Below are 20,327 nucleotides of genomic sequence, written 5' to 3'. Positions count from 1 at the left end.
CACCGGCGGCCGCGCAGCACGCTGCATATCACGTAGCTGTGCAGCACGTTCCCAGCATCCGATTTGATGATGCATATGCAGATTGTAAAATCATCATTGTGCAATTACAAAACGACTTTAATTAAAATAATCATGAATCCTCACAGACAGATCAAAGATCGAATTGCTGAATCCACGTACACTCAGGGCCGGCCAGGGGGTAAGCCCCGCAAGCCGGCCGGCTCAGGCAACCCCCCTGTAAGGGGCAACAAAAAAAAATAAATTGTATGTATACAAAAAAAAAAAAAAAATAGAAATCCAGCAAAAAATATATTTAGGGGCATCATCCAAAAAATTTTGTACAAATTTTAAAAAAAAAGTAAATATGTATGGTTTCCACCTACTTTAAAAAATTATGATACTTGAGAAAATTAGGAGGGTAAAAGAGAGGTTTTTACATACCTGGTGTAAATAACAGATAAAAAAAAATTAGGAGAGCAAATTATTAAGAGAGAAAATTAGGAGGGCTATCAGATAAGAAGAAAAAAAGAAAAGGGACGCTATAGCCAAAACGAGAAGGGATGGATGATGTAATTCAAGCTAAATGGACAATATAATCTTGTTTTTGTCCTTTTTTTTTTTGCTTGTATGTCTTTTTTTATACTTAACACTAGTGGGCAACGAGCCCTGTTATTCGCAATAAAGATTTGCAGACAACCACATAAGAAAAAATTCGTTTGGGCCCATTCCAAGTCCCACAAAAATCTAGAAAAATATCTATAAATTTTTTAATATTATTTTATGGGGCCATGTAAAAAATTAGCTACAACGGGCATCAGTAAGTGTTACTTTTGAATTCATATGGGCGAATTGAGCAGTTTCGCCCCAACGAATCCAAAAGTAATATTTACCGATCAATATCCCTTGGAGCCGCCCATAAAAAAATATTCAAAAAATTTTCGATATTTTTCTAGATTTTTGTGAGACCCGAAATGAGCTCAAACGCATTTTTCCTTGCGTGGTTCTCTGCAAATCTTTTCTGCGATTAGAATTTTCGAGTGGGCAACCAAGCGGAAGGTCAGGCTTGGGCAACCCAAAGGTCGGGGCCGGCACTGCGTACACTGCATCAAGTGTTTGATTGTCGAACGTCTTGAATCCTCAAGTAGTCCATAACTTAGCGGAAACGCCCAGTTATCCGGACGTCTAAACTTTAAAAAAAAAGAGAGAAAAGAGTCAAGCAAGCTCCATCTTATGTCGCATGGCCAAACTCCTTTGTTATTCCTCCTGCTAATTAAAAACTTGCATAGGGTACCATTCATCAAATAATGTATGGTAGGTGCATGTGCATACATAATGGAGAATCAAGAGAATACATAACCAAATCCTACAATCTAGGTCTCTACCTTTAACAAAGGGGGCAAAGGCTAAGTGGCACCATTAATTGACTATTCGATTTCAGCAATCAGAAAAAATCCTAAAATGATTCTGGGAATTATAATACACTGCTATTTGGTGGTAACCTGTATTTTATTTTATGCATTCCATTTATTGTTTCCTCTGTGGCCACTTTCCCCCTCTCTGTTTTGATATTGGTTATTGTTGCGAGGAGAATTGATAAAAAGAGAATTATTTTCGCTAGGTGTCCGTAGTATATATGTTAATGATTTTATTTAGGATGGAGTTAATATTTCCATACTTTTTTCCTTCTCACATTGTTGGGTTTGGAACCTCATGCTTGACTGACGCATGATTACCTTCGGAAGAGAAAGGACATATTAGTAATTTTCCCGGGTATCTTCGTAATTTTTCAAGACTATTAAGGAACATTTGATCATATGTACACATTAGTCATATGCATATATAGGGGCAGGGCCCTTCCAATAAGGGATCTCTTATTGAATTAAGTTATGGATTTCCTCTTTTCCGATCGAATTTTGATGATCCGAACCGTTCAATGAGTTTAGAATGTGATTTTAAGAGTACCCTTTAGAAAAATCGGCTCAAAATATGATCGGAAAGTGCTTGATCCAAACAGTTTTTTAATAAAACTTGACAGGAACTGTTCTATGTAAAAAATGTTTGGATCAAGCACTTTTTGGTTATATTTTGAGCCAATTTATCGTGGGTACCCTTAAAAACATATTTTAAACAAGTTAAACAGTTTGATTAATCAAAATATGATCCAGAAGGCTCCAAACTATGAGGTTCTTAACTTAGATCCTCATTTTAAGATTCTTATTAGAAGCTCACTGTATGTAAGGGTAACATTAATCATATGATTACTAATCCTGTCCGTCATTTTGGGAATCGAAGTAGGACAGAATGTAGAATTAGCGTATTTAATTCTGAAAGATTTTTGTTGACGGTGAAAGTCGAACCCAAGAGAGTGCAACCTGAAAGTCGAACCCAAGAGAGTGCAACCTGTTCCAGAAATCTTCTTAAAAAATAAGCAGTTTATTTTATATTTTTAAATTCAAAAATAATGTAAATGAAAAATAAATTTTGGATTTTTTTGCACCGTTTAAAAGATCTCAATGAGATCTATCAAACACAATTCATATTGTTAAGAAAATTATTTGCGTAAATACATGATTTTTGAACTTAAAATTGCCTTTCTTATAAAATAAGTACTTATTTCCGTTTTTGAAACGGGGTAAAATCACACATGTTTTTCAGCACGATTCGTCTTTACAACATCACTGATCACTTAGACCTTATAGGGATTAGATAAGTACATGCCTAATATGTCTGTTGGCACGTCCCTATTTTGTTCATTAAAGACTTGTTTTAAGACAACACAACTTGCAAAAGACGACATAAATAAATAATTAAAGCTCAAACCCATAAAATACGGTAAAATACAACGCCTGGGCGATTATTTAATGCTGATTAGTTGAGCAATTACACAGCAAATTAACTAATCCAGTACCCCTTTATTAATTTAAAGAGAACCCCACTTCTTAGATATTTAAGTAAAAACCACAGTGACTCATAAACTAATGTTTGGTTAGTCAAATCACTACTAATCGACTTGTTTGTCTGGACAATTTAATCCCATTTACGTGCTAAAAAGAACTTAAATCTCATTGGAGATTGTATAAGTAATCCTCAAATACCGTGGAGTCGTGGACAATTTAATCCTCAGATACCCTATACATTATGATTTTGAAATTTTTGGCAAACTTTTGGAGTCAAGCCGCGAGAGAGAAATTTCTTTATAAATCTTCTAGTCATGGCGTTGATGACCTGCCTTTGATCGAACGGGAGAAAGAAATAATTAAGGTGCGCGCAGACTGACCCAGACACTCTTGACCGGCGGGAAAAGAAGTCATTAAACGAGACCCGAAAAATCAATTAAAGAAGTGGGGTGAATTTAGGTGGACAAGCAATAGCCTAATAAAACAAAGGACTAGTACTAGTTAAAGAGGGATTATTCGAAAAAGAGGAAGCAGGAGATGATGAAATCATGTGTCATATATGTATGCCTTGTTGTTTATATATATAATATATATGCTCATTTGAAATTTGATTGCATGCTAGAAAGAACGCTAGAGAGGTGAATAATGTAATAGAGAGGTGATGAAAGCATGTGGCCAGCTACGTATGGGAAAGGATTAAACAAGTACAGAAAAATGGTGTCATAGTTTAGTGGGGGAGGTAATCAAGTTTAGTTGGGGGAGTATTGAAAGAGTGGTGCTACAGTTCCCGGGAAGAATTCCGATCGGAATCCCGACGCCCAGCCGGGCCCATTCCGGCCACCAGACGGCCGATCCGAGCAGTTCAAAAATTCTATAAAAAAATTGAGTGGGCCCACGCGGAATCAATGGCATCCGACGTATGTAGGTGCCCGATCCAAACACTCCATTTTTGGCCGATCCAAACACAAAAATGGATTGTTTGGATTGGCCATCTACGCATGTCGGATGCCGTTTATTCTCGCGCAATCCCACTCGGTTTTTTTATATAGAATTTTTGGACGGCTCGGATCGGCCGTCCGGTGGCTGGAATGTGCCCGACAGGGTGTCGGGATTCCGATCAGGATTTTGGGTTGGGAACCGTAGACTTTCCGGTATTAAAAAGGTTGTAATTTGCAGCATAGAGATTTGAATCTTTGTTCTTCAGAGAGAGAGAGAGAGAGAGAGAGAGAGAGAGAGAGAGAGTATTCTGCAAAAGTAAATCGAAATGGAAATTAGGTAGACATTTGCAGCTGGGGCTGTAAATGAATTGAGCCATTCGCGAGCTGTTCGAGGCTCGGTTCGGTAAGAACTCGTTCGAGTTCGATTCGTCTGCTAAACAAACTGAACCTGAACCTCAATTCTAGGTTTGTTCTGTAAATGAGCCGAACTTGAGCCTAACGGTATTCGACTCGGTTAGGTTCGCGAACCTATACTTAAATTTAATTAATAATTCAATAGGGATCTATTTGTAAATGTAAAAAATTTTAAGGTTGTATATATAATTCAATACTTATTTTTCTTCCAAATTCTATACGATCAATGAGAGAGTTTGGGTTCGCTTGAGTTTAATGAGCTAAGCCAAATCAAACCTGAGTCTTGACGAGCTCAATTCGAGCTTAGATTCTGCTCGGCTCGATTCATTTGAGTTTAACGAGCCAAACTCGAGCCAAGATACTCAAGTTCGAATCGAATCCGAGCCGAACTCGAGCCAGACTAGTATCTTAACGAACCCAACCGAGCCGAACCCGAGCCTTGAAAAATTTTAACGAGCCAAACTTGAGCCAAGTTGTTCAGGCTCGAATCGAACTCGAGCCGAACTCATACCTTAACGAACCCGAACCGAACTTAATAGGGTTCGGCTCGATTCGGTTCGTTTACAACCCTATATGCAGCATAGAGATTTGAATCTTTTTTCTTCAGAGAGAGAGAGAGAGAGAGGGAGAGAAATCGAAACGGAAATTAGGTAGACATTTGCAGCATAGAGATTTGAATCTTTTTTCTTCAGAGAGAGAGAGCGAGTATTCTGCAAAAGTAGGGCTGTAAATGAGCTGAGCAACTCGCGAGTTCGGCTCGGTTCAAAGGATAAATGAGCAAGCTCAAGCTCAATTTTGCGGCTCGTTTGATAAAAGAGCCGAGCTTGAACCTAGCAGGGCTCGGCTCGAATAGGTTCGCGAACATGTTAGTTTCGGCTTGAAATATATGGTTTGGCTCGGCTCGACTCGAACATGCCAATATATAGGTTCGCGAACAGGTTCATCTCGGCTTGAAATATATAGGTTTGGCTCGGCTCGCTCGAACATGCCAATATTCGGTTCGACTCGGCTCATTTAGCCAATTTTTCAATATTGAAGTTGAAAAATTGACGAATTCGAGCCGAGCCGGCTCGTTTATTCTAGACCGAATACTAACAAGTCGAGCTCTAACTTTGTACATTCTTATCGAGCCGAGCCCAGGCCGAGATTTTTTGGCTCGATTCGAACTCGAACCGAGCTCGAGCCAAACGAATTTTGATCCGGTACCCCTTTATTAATTTAAAGAAAAGAGAACCCCACTTCTTAGATATTTAAAGTAAAAACCAGAGTGACTCATAAACTAATGTTTGGTTAGTCAAATCACTACTAATCGACTTCTTTGTCTGGACAATTAAATCCCATTTACGTGCGAACAAGAACTTAAATCTCATTGGAGATTTATTTTGAACGTGAATCTCATTGGAGATTGTATAAGTAATCCTCAAATACCGTGGAGTCGTGGACAATTTAATCCTCAAATACCCTATACATTCTGATTTTGAAATTTTTGGCAAACTTTTGGAGTCAAGCCGCAAGAGAGAAATTTTTTTATAAATTTTCTAGTCATGGCGTTGATGACCTGCCTTTGATCGAACCGTAGAAAAAAATAATCAAGGTGCGCGCAAAGAAGTCATTAAACGAGACCCAAAAAATCAATTAAAGAAGTGGGGTGAATTTAGGCGGAGAAGCAATAGCCTAATAAAACAAAGGACTAGTACTAGTTAAAGAGGGATTATTCGAAAAAGGGGAAGCAGGAGATGATGAAATCATGTGTCATATATGTATGCCTTGTTGTTATATATATATATACTCATTTGAGATTTGATTGCATGCTTAGAAAGAACACTCGAAAGGTGAATAATGTAATAGGGAGGTGATGAAAGCATGTGGCCAGCTACGTATGCGAAAGGATTAAACAAGTACAGAAAAATGGTGTCATAGTTTAGTGGGGGAGGTAATCAAGTTCAGTTGGGGGAGTATTGAAAGAGTGGTGCTACAGTTCCTGGGAAGAATTCCGATCGGAATTCCAACGTCCAGCCGGGCCCATTTCGGCCACCGGATGGCCGATTTGAGTCGTTCAAAAATTCTAAAAAAGATCGAGTGGGCTCACGTGAGAATCAACGGCATCTGACGTGTGTAGGTGGCCGATCCAAACACTTCATTTTAGGCCGATCCAAACACTTCATTTTTGGCCGATCCAAACACTCCATTTTTTGCCGATCCAAACACTCCATTTTTTGCCGATCCAAACACAAAAATGGATTGTTTGGATTGACCATCTACACACGTCGGATGCCGTTTATTCTCGCGCCATACCACTTGGTTTTTTTTTTATAGAATTTTTGGACGGCTCGGATCTGCCGTCCGGTGGCCGGAGTGTGCCCGGCAGAGCGTCGGGATTCCGATCGGGATTTTGGGTCGGGAATCATAGACTTTCCGGTATTAAAAAGGTTGTAATTTGCAGCATAGAGATTTGAATCTTTGTTCTTTAGAGAGAGAGAGAGTATTCTGCAAAAGTAAATCGAAACGAAAATTAGGTAGACATTGCAGCATAGAGATTTGAATCTTTTTTCTTCAGAGAGAGAGAGAGAAGGAGAGAAATCGAAACGGAAATTAGGTAGACATTTGCAGCATAGAGATTTGAATCCTTTCTCTTCAGAGAGAGAGAGTATTCTGCAAAAGTAGGGCTGTAAATGAGCTAAGCAGCTCGCGAGTTCGGTTAGGTTCGGCTCTGTAAGAGCTCGGTTCGGCTCGGTTCGAAGGATAAATGAGCGAGCTTGAACTCAATTTTGTGGCTTGCTTGATAAAAGAGTCGAGCTTGAACCTAGCAGGGCTAGGCTCGAATCGGTTCGCGAACAGGTTAGTTTTGGCTTGAAATATATGGTTCGGCTTGGCTCGACTCGAACATGCCAATATATAGGTTCGCGAACAGATTCATCTCGGCTCGAAATATATAGGTTCGGCTCGGCTCGGCTCGAATATGCCAATATTCGGTTCGACTCGGCTCGTTTAGCCAAATTTTCAATATTGAGGCTGAAAAGTTGCCGAATTCGAGCCGAGCCGGCTTGTTTATTCCAGACCGAATACTAATAAGCCGAGCTCGAGTTTTGTACATTCTTGTCGAGCCGAGCCCGGACCGAGATTTTTCGGCTCGATTCGAACTCGAGCCAGGCTCGAGCCAAATGAATTCTGATCGAGCCGAGCTCAAACATACTAATATTCGGTTCGGCTTGTTTACACCCCTAAGCAAAAGTAAATCGAAACAGAAATTAGGTGGACATGGCCCACAAGAGGGGGAAAAAGAATTTATTGTAGTAATAAGTTTTTTTTTTTTGAAAATGAAGGATGATGTATATATAGATCAACACGAATTAAAAATAAGTCGGGGTAATTTACTTGTACTACGTCTGCATTTAATTAAAATAACAACATTAAAGAAGATAGGGAAAATGACGGCTAAGGACGTGTTTGATAATTAATACCCTCAAAGGATATTTTCAGCATTAACAAATGTTCTTAAATGTTCTCAACATGTCCTTGGCGGGTATTAATTATCAAAACACATCCTGGGCCGTCATTTTCCCAAGAAGATAAAACCCAACTCTCGGGTAAGCACATTCCTTGCTAATAAGTCGGCACAACAATTGACCTCCTGAGACGACTACTACTACTATCATAATAAGAGCATCCGTAATGGTAATAATAAAACTAATAATCAAAATGTGCTATGTCAGCATTTGATTATCTATGTAGTTCATAATCAAATTTAACAACCTCTACCTCCACATTGATTATTTTTGCATCCCTAACCAAAAAAATCTCTTACAATACATAATGCACACTTGTCCAATTGCAAACGAGTTTCAATCACGCACCCAACCATACCAAATTATTTGTCTCGATTAGACGATTTCAATGTGGAGTATTTTTTAGTTATTTAGTTTTGAGTTTAGCTATTAAGTTTGGTTATTGGTAAAAATTGTTAAGTTTGGTTATGGAATGAGTGAAATTTGATTATTTTGCTAAAAGAATTGTAACTTTGCTTATTACAATATGAAGTATTTTTTGAGCATTATTGTTAAATTTATTTATCCACACCCATTTACTTATTACGGGATGCTAAAGTACTTTTCTTTTTTTCTTTTCCTTTTTCTGACCTACGCTAGTACTATCATACTCATCAATGGAGCTCAAGCATTGTTTTGTCTGCTTCCAAATATACCCAGAAATATCAAATAATATAGCTTGATTGTGACGGTACTTAAAAGTTGTTAAGTTTAGTTATGAAATGAGTAAAATTTAGTTATTTGCTAAAAAATTTGTAACTTTATTTATTACAATGCAGATGCTAAAATACTTTTCTTCTTTTCTTTTCCTTTTTCTGATCTGTACTAGTACTGTCATACTCATCAATGGAGCTCAAGCGTTGTTTTCTCTGTTTCTAAATTACCCAGAAATATCAAATAATATGGGAAATGATTTTACCACTTTTTTTTTTGTCAACGCCACTCCTCTGCAAGTATATTTTTGCACCAAAAATACACTTATAGGAAAGTGACGTTAATAAAAAAGAGAGTGGCAAAATCAGCGGCCAATAATATAGCTTGATTGTGAGAAGGCATATTGATTGTGATAGACTCATGACATCACAACCCCCAACAATATCTACCTAACAATGGAGGTTTTTTTAGCTCCACCCCATCCTCAAAAAGAAAGAAAGAACAACTTTTTTGATAACCCAGGTGTTTGGGCCAGTTTACAAACACCACGATTAATCCTGGAGTCTAATTCTGCCGTCCAGTTGAGGGAGTCCAATTAAAATCAGAGTAAAGCTCCGTATGAACTAGCCCCAAAGAAGTTGATGACACTTGAGAGGTTTCGAGACCTAAGAAGTAAACAAACTCTCAAGTTACAGGTTTTGACCTCCAAGCCAACCCTTGTGATTGAAAGAAAGAACAACGTTCCAAAATGAAGTTTGATTGTATGCATATCACGTAATTAAATGATGGACTCTAACCCTTGTTCGGTTGTGGGTTTAAAAAAAATTTTCCAAACCCAAATCCACTCATTACTTATATTTTTAATATTTACTTTCATTTCTCTCTCCACTCATTACCCTTATATCCAATCATTAATCTAATTTATCTCTCTATCTCTCTTCACTCATCACCCCGATCCCCAATTATTACCCTATTTTCTCTTATCACTCGTTACCTAAAAACCATGCCATCCATCACAGCAGACTGGTGTGCCGGACCAATTTTTCAGACAATATGTGGAAGAAAAAAAACCCCACTAATTAACGTGGAATGATTGCCGACGGGTACCGCTGCCCACTCACTCGGCACCCAAAAACTTTTCCTGTTGCATGGATGGCAACACAGTGACTATGATGTAAAACTGAAAATGACATGCTCACCAAACACACAGTTCATTGCCCGCAAGGCAACTCTATTTTGTTTCATCTCTAATTTTTAATCAGGTTATGATGCCATTGTCTCGAATCAAATTCCAGTAATTTGGGTTTCCTTGTTGACAACATTTCTTGCGATGGCAATAAAGTTTTGAGTTAATTGTAATCGCATTATTCGTCTCTTTTTTGTCTGGGTTTACGGGTTATAACGTACCGTTCACCTTCGGTCTCAGTTATTACCTCGATAAACATTTTTTCGAGAGCTTTCGGATGTTTGATTTTTCTATTTTTTGAACCTTTTCGTCTTTATTGTAATATTGGCCCTTGTCCTGATGATAATGGACTTCTCAAAAAAGGACCAGAAGAAGTCGGCCTGATGATAATGTGCCAGGCCCAAAAGTAACCTAATGGTCCGAATACTCACTGAACTATAGCAAAATGACAACCGTAAGCAAATCAACTGAATCTCGAGCTAGGCAAGTAAATATGTCTATTTGATGGACGAAAGCGCCATCACGGTCGAATACGAAGAAGCCGACTAGAGGACATAGCAAAGCATTAATACTATCCCCATGAGCCCACTACCTCTATCTCATTCAATAAATAAGCAAACAAATCCACCCCCATAGCTGAAATCACAACAAAGCTGAATTGAAACTCAATGCAATTACCGAGTTAGGCAGAAAAGCCTAAATGAAATTCAAAAACGTTTGGAAACCCAGGACAATGTTGTCAATTGCCGAAACTAGATGAGAATTGTTTCTCATGAATAAAAGGGGCTATAAAAAAGGGTTATCCATATGATCAACTAAGCTCTTCAATCCAGATTTATAACTTGGATGGAGTAATTTCACCCCGAGCTCTTTCTTCATGCGGGCGTTGGAGACTCGCTTCTCGCCTTGGGAAATGCTTTCTGTTGGGAATGATTCTGACATACAGGGAGAGACACTTTGCTTCGTATGTCCAGACCATTTTCTGTTAACCAAGTCCCAAGCATACGAAAGTACCTCAGTGCGTGGGGCAGGATCATCATCCACCAGGTTATAGATTCTTCTGTGATGAGAAACACAAATTATTTGAGAAAACAGAGGAAGAAAAACAGCAATTGCGGGGAAGATCAGTAAATATGTACCAATTATATGGTGCTCTTAATAGCTCGTTTTGTCATTTAAATTAAGTTTATATGGATGTTTGTTCAACTGACAAACTCGCAAGTGCGATAATACGTAACTTAGGAAATAAAAGAATGAGAAGATACAACTAAGGTCAGTAAACTAGGAGGCCAACCACCTTCAGAAATACCTCCATGAGGGAAAAATAAAAATAAAAAACATTAGTCAATTGTCCATGCTGATAGAAACTACTTGTTTCTTCTTCCATTACTGTATGGGCATGTTTGATCTCTATGCTCCAGCTTGTGGGGGAGTGCTAGAGTGTTTTATTTCTGTTTCTTTATTGTTCTTTGTTAGTAAGGGTAGTTTGGTAATTTTTCCCTCAATAGTATATAATTACATGAGGTTGCAAATGGTTGCAGAAGGGTGTGAACCCTAATCTTTTTCAGGCCACATAAACGGTTAACCTAACCCTAAATTCATATTATCAAACTTAACTAGCTGCAAAAGAGTAATTAAATTAACTTACAGCTCAGGTTTATAACTTCTTACCCTGAGGAAGGGTTACAAATACTGGCCCTTAGTGCTTGACAAATGTCAGCAACATGAACTCGGGAAGTGTACTGCCTGGATGCCCTCATTCTCTGAAGTTCCGATAAAGGCTCCTGCTTGATTACGGTATCCACGGCACTGGGATACAAATAGTTTGCAAGAAAGTCAACCTTAAAATGCAATAAATCTAGATCCGTGATAGGCTCCATCACACCAGAGGCTCTAGGCCAAAAAGAAAGATTTTCAACCCCCAAAAAGGACGAACAAAAGGAGCAAGTAAACCTAAACTTCGTTCTGTACAGAATTTGTCATACCCGTGATTTATCCAAAAGGGCAAAGACGCCAAAAAAGGGAATGATGAAAAAAAAAAAGTTAAACGATAAGTCATAACATGAAAGTAGTTTTTTATTGGATCATGCTCAAAACAACAACCTTCTGCCAGGGCCATAGATACCTCCAAGTCGAAAAATTTGTGTTGAGATACCAAGATCATGGCCCAACTTTAACCATCCTTCTTCAGCAGCTAACCTCGCTTTAGCCTTCTCATTTGCAGGGCATACTGGATAACTGCTACAAGCTCACACAAAATCTGTTAGTGATTATGATACAAGCTTGTCATGCAGTAACTCAAATGAAGTGCTTGATTAACCAACACCTACTCTTCATCCACCCACATACCACCACAATTACCATATACACCTGCAAGTGGAATCAGAAATATCCCAAGAAACATTCAGGTGCTTGTTGACTTCAGATGGTAAATAAAAACTCATGTTATTCCATAGTTAATGATAACATTCAGGTTTGACGTGATAGTATATACAAACGTAGTAGTTCAGTGAATGTAATTAGGACGAAAGGGAAAAGAGTACAGGCCACAGAAAAGAAATGACCATGAGAACATCCCATACAAAATCCTGGATAGAGCAAGAAAAAGTTTAGATGCTACTTTGTTGATCTTCATAATTCATATACGATAGTAGAAGGCAACACCATATTGTTCACATCAACTCAAAGACTTATGATGGAGGTTCAACATGATATTTTTCTCAACCAAGGAATGACACACAAAATTTGATTCTCCAATTCCTAGTGGTGAAGTGGACCTCATAAGCAGAAACCGAGATGAGACAGTGTGATGAAACAAGCAGAGGGATAAGCACACTACATGAAGGTTGTTAAGGGACGTATATTTTGTCAAACCCTTCGTAACATGAACAGAAGGCCATGAAGACATTTATCACCGACTGCCAATAAGTAACGAATTGCAATGGCAAGCTGATTGAGTTACGCTTGTGTGACAATGATGACTTGTTTCAATTTTCTATTACCTACTCTTCTGGCCTTCCACTTGATCTATTGGTTTAGTAGATTTGTGGGAGGAAAGAGTAGCTCATTTGATAAAATATCACTGGGGAAGAGGATGACTTTGAAATCATAGTATCATACCAACGACTTAGGGTACTTCCCATACGGCTAATTCAGCAAATCAGCTCTAGTCGATCAATATAAAGCTAGTGTAGCAATGAAACACATTGGATACAACAATATATTTACACGCATATATACAAGCATGCCTGATTACACCTTCCCATGTGCATTTATTTTGCCTCTGCTACACTGTTTGTATTCATAGTTCTAACGATTAACAACATGATGGTTCAGTATAGCAAGTTAGCAACCATTAAAAGCTAAAAAAGAAAAACCATGACCAAGACATACTAGTCGATGACAAGTAACAGAGCCACTTGAGGTTTCCTTCGATTAGCATACTCTTCAGATGTTCTTCATGTTGCAGCATCTGCACAGCATACATGACCATAAGGAACCAATATGGAGAGAAATCACCACAGAACAAACACCAATGTATGAATTTGGGGTAAAAGTTACCAACTTCTAAAGTGCACAATCGCTCGTACCGGGTCACCAGTTCCAACAAGGGGAGGGATGGACACTATGAGGTGAGTGTGATGGTTCAAAATACTTAGGACTTCCGGTCTGGAAAGAAATACCAAAAAGGTAAAAAAAATGAAGCTTCAGAGTTGAATATAAAATGATTAATACCATGGCATGGAGAATCAGATCACAGAAACTCACTCTGGTTCATTTGCATTGAAAAGGTAAACATCAAATCCCATGTCCTCCTCTAGTTTCTTCTTCTTCACAAGGCTAGTGCAACTCCCCGATACACCCCTATATGAATTCCATGCGCCAACTTTGTTAAATTCTAAACAATTCAAAAGTACGCGAAACCAAAGTGCAAAAATAACGTACTAGTCTACTAGAGCATCTTTAGCAGAAACTCAAAATTTGTCCTAAAGAAAGTGATAATTTGGTACCTCCCTTAGCAATTTGAAAGAATGAGTTTTTACGGTGCACTCCAGCACCGTAATTATGGACTCTAACAGATTCGCCGCCAAACATCAAATCACCTTTTGTAGTAAGATTCGGCATTTGAGAATGCAACTCACACGTCAAATCTGGAGAGAGAGAGAGAGAGAGAGAGAGAGAGAGAGAGAAATTTAAAGGGTGGTTAATGTTCGAAAGGATCTTCTGGAGCCCTTAAAACATTGCAAATTTTTTGATATTTTTTATGATCGAGTAATCTGCGGTAGATGCTCAGTGCAGGAAACATCACATACATATCATATCACAATAACCCACTCCTCTAATTTCAAGAATAAGTCTTCAAAACTTACCCCCCCAAAAAAAGAAAAAAGAAATCTTCAGAATAGCAAACTAAGCAAAGATTTATGCTTAATTTCCAACCACACCCACAAACTACAGCACACACAACCCCAAGGGTTTGGCTTGGTGGTCGGCTTGAGATTTAAATGTTTGCTCCTTCCTAAGGTCCATGTTCTGGACTTCACACGTGCTATCAACTCTTTGGGGCTAGTACATATGGAGAAAATGCTCCAGCTTTAATTGGCCTTCCCACAAGTAGGCGGTAGGAATGGCCTCTAGGATTAGTCGAGCTGCTTACCTCTTTTATCAAAAATAAACAAAAACTACAATCCACACACACTACATACGAGTTCTTGTTACTAATAGAGAGATATGTTACCATTCTTGGTTCTTCAAACCTTGAGCCAAGAAACTGCCCACAAAACCCATTCCCAGGACAAACATCCGATTTGCAGGCTCCCCTGATTCAGACTTTTCGTTTTCTTGACGACTTGTAGTGCCAGTTCTTGATCGGCAAGAAGGGAAGTACGACGTCGTTGGGGGTCTTCTGCGGACAACGTAAATCGAATTGCGGCCGAAAATGGGGTTCGTCGGCGGCAATCGGCCCGACATCGAACAGACCTCCATCCCGTGATACGATCGATATCCCCAGATCGTACAAACATTAGGAAGGAATATTTGGGTCGGATCCGGTCCTGTCCAAAATTTCTAAGATCCAGTCCGGTTTTGTGGGCCAAAGATGGGCCGGGCCTATAACATCCGTTACTGTATTTTGTTGGAGAAATTTTTTAGTGCCGGTGTGTATATCTTACGTGGTTCCCGCTTAGCACATTCGGGCAGGCCAATGCACTTTTGGATGGCCCAAATTGAAACCATCTTTCTTCTCTCAACCCACCATTTTCTCTCTCAAAATCAAAACCGTCTAAAACCGCAATGGACAGCCCAGATGTGCATGTAAATGATACTCACCTAGCACTGAAATTGAGTCCTGCTATAGGAACTGACCAAACCGCCCACCGAAATCTTACCGATGGCCGCACTGGGCCGTCTCCGGCCACCAAACGGCCGACCCGAGCAGTTCAAAATTTTTTTTTAAAAAAACAAGGGGTCCAAGCGGGAATCAACGGCATCCGATGTGTGTAGGGTACTTGATCCAAACAATTTGTCTTTTTATGAATAGGATTGAAATATTATCCTTTAGTGTGTAGGTTGTTAAAAAAAAAAAAGTATTAACGAGTTTTTTGTATTTTTAAGAAAGTAAAATTTAAAAGCTTATAAAAAAAAGAAAATTAAAAAAATAAGGGTAAAGCAAACGAATCTGAATGCTATAAGTATGTTTATTACCAAAAATAAAACATAGCACAGTAGTAGTGGACTGGCAAATTGCGTGTGAGATGAAACGAAAGGTCCAAGGTTCAAGACCTTGGAGGCTCCATCTTGGGAAGGAATCCAACTAGGGCAAAAATGAAAGGTCTCAGGAAATGGAATATGATTTTTGCACTTTGGCCCCCTAATTTTTTTAATTACATTTGATGCCACACAATGCAATTATTATTGCCGACTAAATATTTAGTCAGCAAAAGTTAACTTTATTGACTAAAATAGAAATCGCAACTAAGTTTTTTAGTCGCCCATTTAGTTGCTAAAACCATATATTAGCGGACTCTCATTTCCTGACTTGCAGACCAAATTATTTAGTCAGAAAAACCATTTCGCGACTAAAAAGATCACATTAGGCGACTAAACCTTTAGTCGGCAATTGTGTTTTTTCTTGTAGTGTGTACACTATCTGTAGGGTTTTGGTGCCCAAGTATTAGGCTTTACTTGTTCCATTTTCGATAGAGTATTACAGAGAATTTTTTGGGTGCCGAACGGGCACCACGTGGTGCTGGAGCAGCGCATCCATTTTGATTTTAGATGGTTAGGATTTGGAGAGAGAGTGGTGGGGTGAGAGGAGAGAGAGTTTCAATCTGTACCGTCTGACACACTTTTGGACTGCCCGAATAAACTGCTCAGACATCACATGGGCACGCCCACGTCACCCGGCACTCAAATATCACATGGGTTTCTTGGGGTTTAGTGGTGGATCCCATATGCGTATTGTGCCGTGGCGGGACTGAAACTCATCGTCACCTATTCTTTGAGTGTCCTTTTTGAGCTTTGGTTTGGGTCATAATTTTGCAGAAGTTTGGTATTTGTAGGTGTCCTGCTGGCTAGTCTTAGGAGATTGATTGGGCTATTCATCACCTCAAGAAATCAGGTTTTCTTTCTTCTCTCTATAAGTTGGCTATGACAGGGTCAGTATACCACATTTAAAGGGCTAGAAATGAGTGTATTTTTTTTGTAACAAGCAGCCATTCTTAGAGGTAATTTATGATCGGATTATAAACAATGTGAGGGACAGGCTCTATTCTTGGAAGAAAGTTGGGGTTAGCCATGGCAACGAGGTTTTGTGTAAAGCTTGGAATATCTCGGTGAAAATCTTGTAGATATGATGTATAGGGCTATTTGTCTTGTTCTTTTGTATTGAATCTCTGTGTAGTCCATTTTGGTTTCAGGGATATAGTATGCCTCTTTGTTTCACTTGTATTCATCTCTTTTGGTAATAAAATCCTTCTTTACCAAAAAAAAAAAAAAAAGAGTTGAAAAGCTCTTAAATTATCGGTTTCCTAAACACAAACGCATTCACTTGAGAGCTCCAGAACAGTAATCTCTTAATTTGTAAGAATTGTAATCTCTTTGTAAGAATGTGTTGTAACGAACATTATGAGTGCAAGCTAAGAACGAGAAACAGAAACAAACAAGCAATCACATAAGACACAAAATATACGTGGTTCCTCAAGATGGGTACATCCACAAGTGAGGAGAGAGAGGATTGACTATCAAACATGTAGAAGAGATACAAAAAGCCAAATATGATCCTTAATTCTAGAGAGACCACAATATGAGAGGTAGAAACAAAAGGATCAAACGCTAGAAGTCTCTCAAATTCCCTATTTATAGGAAAGCATAAAAATAAGCCTAAACCAACTTAGAATCGAATTCTAGTCACTTTCCAACAGAGTTTGTATCATTGGGCCGGGACACAAATTTTTTAAAAACTTTTACTACCTCCGCCCCATACTGTTTGTCTGGTTCGCAAAACGAGAACATAAAAATAATACAATGTTTGCAAGAAAAAATTAAAAAAAAATCAATCATTTACGACATATATATGGATGAGTTATTTTAATTTATGAAAAAAATTTAAATTTTGTCTTGAAAGAAACGCATTATTATTTTTTAGTCCTCATTTTGTAGGCTGAACAAATATTTTGGGGACGGTGGGAGTAATTAATAATATTAACGAAGAAAACTCCAAACTATGATACTAAAATCTTAGCGAATACAAAGAACATCTCGAAGCCGAGGTCGTATTGGCCTTATGCTTGGATAGGCATTGGGTCATGTTCGCACAGCACTAGCAAGGTCCACGTTCCCCTCTGGTTTTTCGCACAGCTCTTTGTTTGATTTTGATTTTTGAGAAATTTTTTGATATAATGAGCAGAGATATATAAATAGATACAAAAACTTATTGAAAATCGAATAAAAACTAAAAAGTTGAGTTTAGAACTTGTAATTTCCAATGTAGAACTCAAATGTACTTCCTTATCAATATAGGTTGGAACCAATGATCCAATTCCGTAGCGAAGCCACAATTAGGTACTGTAGGAAGAAAACCCAATTATATACAAGAAAAAAAGGGAAATGAACATATGTACACTGTCAAAGCCATGATTCTGCCCATGAAAATCCAACACTTCACTATTCTCAATGTATTGGCAAACCTGAATAAAGTGCCTTTTATTTCACCATTGCTTGAGTAGAAGACTTCCAAGGAAACTTCCGTGCATACCACTCATCACCTCCCCCTTCTTGATTAGGTACGAGTAAATGTAGTACCAACCTAATTTACCTCAATCAACTCGTCTCTTAACTGAAATATTCAAGCTCTCTGCATATTGAAAAACTTGCACTTCTAACCTTTACTCCATCTGATTGTATAACTCTCTTAACTCACGAGTATAAAGGTTGTATGATACCATCTCTGAATTTTTGCAATATATACGATTTAGAAAAACCTCAACATTTTGCCGAAAATCCCAACACATTATTGTAATATTCTGAGAGGGGTCCAACAATGTAACTTTTAGTCCAACACTTGTCGACTCCGCATTCATTCATTAACCATATGTCAACGATTGTATCCCACTATGGGTAGTTCCATTTAGACAGAACAAGGGCAAGGGAATCATGCAGAGCGCAAAGCTGAGCCTTATGTGGATAGCAAATGCCATCGGGTAAGGGTATCCGTCACCTCTTCAAACGTGCAGAACGCACTAACTAGCCAAGCACCAGTGCTGTGATCAAGACCAACCCAGTAGAAAACTCCATCCAATGATGTGCAACAATGACCTTTGCGGCCTTCGGGGAAATCTTTTGGCACAACACCGTCGGTTTCTCTCCACGAACTGGTACTCAGGTGGTAGATTCGAACTTTCCGATCGCCACTGTAGTTGTTATACTTAAACCATGCATCGTGAGAAGGGTGATCCTCATCGAACGCAATAAACGGCATAAGTCAAAGCTCGAGCAGAATACAATCATTAGCCCTAGGATCAAAAGTAAACCCTAAAAAGCTCCTATGCTTGGATTCATAAAGGGGTTGAGGGAGTAGCCTGGATTCTTTGGTAGCCGGGTTGAATATGATAATGGAAGAGGTTATGTCATGGGCAAGACACATGACGCAGTTGTGACAACCCAAGAGGAAGACAGCCTTGACGACCGTGTAGTAGACCGGAGGAAGACAGGTCTAGTTGTTGGGATGGAGAAGAAGTTTGGTCGGGTGGTACCAAGTACATGGAAAACACGGAGTCGGCTGCAAGTTCTCCCCTGGAGACTGCTTGTCTGGCGATGAGGCAGTCGTTGCTTTGGACGCGGTTGTGGTGGAGGGAGATGAAGGTAGGGTTATGGATGAGAGAGTACCAGTATTTGGAGACTGATTTGAATCGAAGGAGAGATTTCCCAGGAACCCTAGACAGGATCTCCATCAATATACTACTACAATATACAATGACCGCCTAAAGAAAAAAAAAAAACCTTCAAAATTAAGCCTGAAAAAACAAAAGAAAAAGAAATAGGGATATATTATGAGTTTTATCCAAATTTTGAGGAAAAAACCTTCAAAATTAAGCCTGAATTTTTTTGAAGAAATATTCAAGATTTAGCCCATAATTTTTGATATTTTAAAAAATAAAAAATTTTGCTTTAAGTCATAACTTTTTAATTTTTCTGATTACCCTCAACAAATGAATCATTAGTCCACAAAAAATTACTCAAAATTAACAAATGCAATTTTTTTTGAATAAGAATAAAAAAAAACCCAAAAAATTAATCAAAATTAAAACTGCTAAATCTGCTAAATTATAAACGAACTGCTATGACCCACTCCCTGCACATGAACTCCTCTCGCCCAGTGCCTAGATCGAAAAAATTATTTATTAAAACTCATTTTAGCACACATTCATGTGATCACCACACAAAATATGTGGATCACACACAAATATGTGGTAGAGAAGAATTTGGGGCACCTCACTTGCCCCGGCCCCAGGGGCATGGAATAATAAGTAACTCGCATCCTTCATATTTGTGACCTAATTGGAATTGTGCTACGAGATTCCGTTTGGTGTAAGTTCCGGTGCTAATACTTTTCGTTTTCACCCTTATCCCACGCAGTTATGAAATAACCCCATGAATTGGGATTTGGTGAGTTGAAATTAATCTACTAGGTCATGCATTTGGTAATCAATTCAAAGACGGACGCTTTCATCGACTACGTAGAATGCAGAGTCTCATGAGTAATTAATGAAATGCAGTTTATGTTTGTAACCAGCAACGACGAAGACAAATATGGTAAGAGCAGCAAATCGATGGGGGGAGTTGATGGTCAGCACTTCCATTTGCTTAAATGATTAATTCCAAGAAAAAAACCATGACCAAAAGTGAAAAAAGCTAGACCTAGATGCAAGACACCACACGTAAAACTATCCAGTCAGGTGTAAAGGCTACGCGGTCCTGATATTGATGACTTGAAATCCAAGAAACTGATGTATCCTGCGAAACCAAAAGCAGAAGGGCGGGCTCTTTCTTGTTGTCGGGGAGGGCAGCAGAGCATATAGGAATAGATCAAACTAATGTCCAATGTAAATATCAAAAACCCCTAACGATCCAAGCTAGAGAGCGATAGTGTCAAAGAAATACACCTTAATTTGTTTCATCTAACAAATGACCAAAC

At 38.7% G+C, this 20,327-nt stretch overlaps 1 protein-coding gene across 6 annotated transcripts; it reads right to left on the bottom strand.

The window, feature by feature from the left end:
• Positions 1-10,269: 10,269 nt before the first annotated feature.
• LOC131330983 (uncharacterized) lies at positions 10,270-14,712 on the bottom strand. Of its 6 annotated transcripts, none has more exons than XM_058364774.1 (9): positions 14,373-14,514; positions 13,645-13,785; positions 13,403-13,498; positions 13,225-13,303; positions 13,028-13,106; positions 11,965-12,004; positions 11,738-11,875; positions 11,306-11,443; positions 10,270-10,694 (listed from the first exon to the last, which is right to left on the bottom strand). In XM_058364774.1, exons 3-9 carry the CDS (start codon positions 13,441-13,443, stop codon positions 10,421-10,423), a joined length of 789 nt encoding a protein of 262 aa, XP_058220757.1. In that variant the 5' UTR covers positions 13,444-13,498; positions 13,645-13,785; positions 14,373-14,514; the 3' UTR covers positions 10,270-10,420. The 6 variants fall into 6 exon arrangements, with proteins under 6 accessions (XP_058220757.1, XP_058220758.1, XP_058220755.1 ...); XM_058364775.1 differs by having other exon boundaries at positions 13,738-13,785; XM_058364772.1 differs by lacking the exon at positions 13,645-13,785 and having other exon boundaries at positions 14,373-14,712.
• Positions 14,713-20,327: the final 5,615 nt, after the last annotated feature.

Source organism: Rhododendron vialii, chromosome 6a (assembly GCF_030253575.1).
Source record: "Rhododendron vialii isolate Sample 1 chromosome 6a, ASM3025357v1".
Lineage (NCBI taxonomy): Eukaryota > Viridiplantae > Streptophyta > Magnoliopsida > Ericales > Ericaceae > Rhododendron > Rhododendron vialii.
The sequence above is the reverse complement of the archived record's forward strand: the minus strand, read 5'-3'. Positions and strand labels throughout refer to the sequence as shown.